Genomic DNA, 3,821 nt, shown 5'->3' with positions numbered 1-3,821 from the left:
AATAATTAAATAAAACATATATAAGGATTGAAAAGTAAGTAATCGCTTTATTGTTAATCATGTGAATCATAATTATTATTATTATTATCATTATATTGCTTTGTGGTATACGATGTTTTTTGTTTGATTACCTGGCGCATAGATAAACAAATCTGATGGTTTTCCAACACGGGAACAGGCAACATACAATTGACCATGTGAGAAACATGGGTTTTCTAGATTAATACCACAAACACTTAATGATTGCCCCTGGGACTTGTTTATAGTCATAGCAAAAGCAAGCCGTCAACATGTCTATAGGAAATTTGCCATTACCAATGTCAATGAGTTGTTTAGAGAATATGTTTTCAGATTGGTCATTTTGCAACTCGACACGCATATTCTTGCTTAAATGAAGTACTTTAACATGTTTCCACAAATTGGAGGACTTTAGACATGCATTGAGTTCATCAGCTGGCGTTGATCGTGGAATCACTGGCAATGTTTGACGAAAATCTCCTGCTAATAAAATCATTGCACCACCAAATCGGTTATTATTGCTACGTAGATCTTTTAAGGTTCTGTCTAAAGCCTCCAAAGATTTTTTATGTGCCATCGTGCATTCATCCCAAACAATCAATTTACATTGCTGCAAAACCTTTGCCATTGCAGAGTTCTTCGAAACGTTGCAGGTTGGAGTTTCATTGCTTTGCATATTTAATGGCAATTTTAGTGCTGAATGGGCTGTTCGACCACCTTCAAGCAAAGTTGCTGCGATTCCCGACGAAGCGAGTGCAAGTGCAATTTTATTTTGTGAGCGAATTGTTGCTAATATTAATGAAATAAAAAAAGTTTTTCCTGTACCACCAGGTGCATCTAAGAAATAAATCCCTCCAGTTTCATCATTTGTTACTTTCATAAGAGTTTCAAACACATACTTCTGTTGTTCATTTAACAGTGGAAGATTTGTTTGAATTTATTCTTTCAAAGCGTTGAGATCATACAGTCTTTCTCGATGCAACTCTTGGTTAAAAGCGTCATGCATTGGACGATTGGGCGCGGTCAGGCCTAATTGAATTAATAGTTTGTTTGACCTTATCAAGCACATGTCCTCAATTGAAATCAATGCTTCATTGTAAATTTCTTCACTGATTTGTATATTTGGATTTCCCATTCTATTCCGTATTTGATACAAAATATCATCACACATATAATCTTTGTACTTCATCCACAAATCAATTGGGTTTGATGGGAAGCATGTAGATATGATTATAGAAAACAATGTTCGTATTTGATGAGTGTGTGATGATATTACAGCATCATTGAGAGTTTGATCCCAATGAGCGTCATTTTCAAGCAATTGCAAACGTTGACAGGCTTCTCTGTAGGATCCACACAATTCACCATCAACAGTTCGTAACTGTTGGAATGATGTTGGGCCACGTACATTGACTAATAGCAGTCGTAAATAAAAACATTCATCATTGCTTGGATGTACTGAATAAATCCGGCCAATCGCATCGGTGGAATATACATCTGTATATCCTGGAACTGGTTTTCCTTGTTTCCGTCGTATAAATCTCCTTGAGGATTGATTCCAGGTATAATATTTTGGCATTTCAGAATATAGCAATGTTTGTGCGAAATCATCGTTTTGGCATGTCTCAAAAAAACTGGTTAATGTAGTAGATGGTGGCTGAGCAGCTCTTTGTACTGCGTTCTGTGCTGTAAAATACACTCTTTGTCCATTTTCTAAATGCACAGCTAAGTGAACAACAGAAGGGTGTCTCTCATGAATAGGAAAAGAAAATATTCGCCAAACTGCTTCATTACTACTGACATAGCGGCCCATTTGGTATTGGGTAACTTCATCATTAGAATTCTCTGCACCAATTCCAATCACAGCCATATCATTCCCTTTGGTTACATATTTGCAAATGTATTTAATCGATTTCACTGAATGGCAAGATTCAACGTTGATGTGTGCTTTGAATGTCTTTGATAAAATGGGTGAATATGGAACAATCCAACGATTATCTATTTCAATATCTTGTTAATTTAATTTGACAATTGTTGATTTTCCATTGTCTGCTGTCGATCTGCGACGATACAATGGATAACCGTCATTACCAGTAATTGTTTCCGATATTAATGTCCGTGGATATCGTTTTGAACATTTACCATCCATCATACACGGTGAATTTTGATTAAGAGTTCCACAGGGACCATGTATCATGTTTTTGATAACTACCTCATGCAATCCAGGATCTACTTGTACATTAGGGATTTCAGCTGATATCACTGCATCAACTTCATTTGGCCTTATCTTTTCAACCAACCAAATCAAAATGTGTGCATGTGGCAATCCTCGTTTCTGCCACTCCACAGAATACATCCAGCAGCGTGTCTCACCAAACACATTATGTTTTACGATGAAATTCATTAAAGATTTCAACTTTTGTCTAAAGACTCTGGCTGTAATATCATGACGATCAATGGATGATTTCCCAGGTAATAACTCCTGCTTAATTTCTATCCATTGCGGATTGCATGTAAATGTGATGAACAAATCTGCTGTACCATAATGACGAACATACGACATGGCATCTTGAGCATATTCGTGCATATGCCGAGGGCTTCCGATGTATGTTGCTGGAAGAATAGTCATCCGACCGACATTCTGTGCATTTCCATCAGTATTAATCGCATCTCGAAGGTGAATATACTCTTCAGATCGGAGTTTGGTTTGATTCAACCTGATGAATGTTAATCTCTCCGTTTCAATTTTAACATACATGTCATCAACATATTTGTGATATAATCGCCGACATTTCAATATGTGATTATCTGCATTTTCCCGAATCATTAGGCGGTATGAATAATAGTTCATTGAACTGACTTTTTTGTTGGTTTCAGAACCTGTAAACAGATTTTGTTTTAATAACATTCAAATATAAAATTAAAATACATAATATAGTGACTGAGATATTATCGCCATAGCTAAACTAATATTTTAGTTACCTGTAATGGGATTTATCATTTTTATTGATAAATCGTAGCCATCTTCACCTTGCCAAAATATAATGGGATATTGCAGTGCATCATATGAGCGGTGTGTTTCCTTTATAGGTTGTAATTGAAAATTTCGACGATGTAAAACAATATCACGGGATTCCAAGTTTTCTCCAACTACAACGATAGCAACTTCATCAATAGTTGGTGCATTAAAACGTCTTGTATGTTGACCTGCAGATGTTTTATCAGCTCTGATTACAATTTTGTGATTATCGGATGGCATCAGATCCAGGGCAGTTTTAAACAATATAATCAATTGATTGTGTTGATGAAATAAAGTTTGTAATTGTTCTACAATAGACCTTTTTACTAAATTGTTATGTGCACAACGCAGATCAATTTCTTGTGGTGAATTGCCCATAAAATAAATTTGCAGGAATTTGTTGTCGCTATCTGACACTGGTAACAGTGAACTTGCTCTGTGATATATTTGCCCTTGTATCTGTAAATAAAAAAAATATTATGGTGTGGTATAAATTAATGGATTGTCAATGATCAAACTTAAATAATATTTGATCTTAAAAAGTATATATTTAGTTTTAACTAATATCTATCAAATATAAAATATAATAAAAGTGTCACTGAAACTGAATCACCATATAATATGATGACTAAGTGATATATTTCGTAATGATTAAGAAATTGAAGATTAGTAACACATCTTAACTTTGGTGACAGAAAATTTTGTTCGCTAAAATAATTATGAGTAACTGCTATAATACATACCTTGAAAGTTGGCATAAAATTTTCCCGAACTGCATTTGTTG

The 3,821-nt window shown here is 34.8% G+C and overlaps 1 protein-coding gene across 1 annotated transcript; it reads right to left on the bottom strand.

Annotated features, from left to right (window-relative positions):
• Positions 1–1,881: 1,881 nt before the first annotated feature.
• LOC143198253 (uncharacterized) lies at positions 1,882–3,495 on the bottom strand. Its single transcript, XM_076407382.1, has 2 exons — positions 3,001–3,495; positions 1,882–2,898 (listed from the first exon to the last, which is right to left on the bottom strand). Exons 1-2 carry the CDS (start codon positions 3,413–3,415, stop codon positions 2,033–2,035), a joined length of 1,281 nt encoding a protein of 426 aa, XP_076263497.1. The 5' UTR covers positions 3,416–3,495; the 3' UTR covers positions 1,882–2,032.
• Between the last annotated feature and the right edge of the window lie 326 nt (positions 3,496–3,821).

The sequence above is a fragment of the Rhynchophorus ferrugineus genome, unplaced genomic scaffold, assembly GCF_030347505.1.
Source record: "Rhynchophorus ferrugineus isolate W39M unplaced genomic scaffold, kcgeb_rfMv2 rfM6, whole genome shotgun sequence".
Classification (NCBI taxonomy): domain Eukaryota; kingdom Metazoa; phylum Arthropoda; class Insecta; order Coleoptera; family Curculionidae; genus Rhynchophorus; species Rhynchophorus ferrugineus.
The sequence above is the reverse complement of the archived record's forward strand: the minus strand, read 5'-3'. Positions and strand labels throughout refer to the sequence as shown.

Bases quoted from the DNA above. Each gene is read 5' to 3' on its own strand.
- LOC143198253 (XM_076407382.1), bottom strand. From the start codon at position 3,415: ATGGGCAATTCACCACAAGAAATTGATCTGCGTTGTGCACATAACAAT. The intron at 2,899-3,000 runs GTAACTAAAATA...ATCTGTTTACAG, and splicing joins AATGATAAATCCCATTACAG to GTTCTGAAACCAACAAAAAA.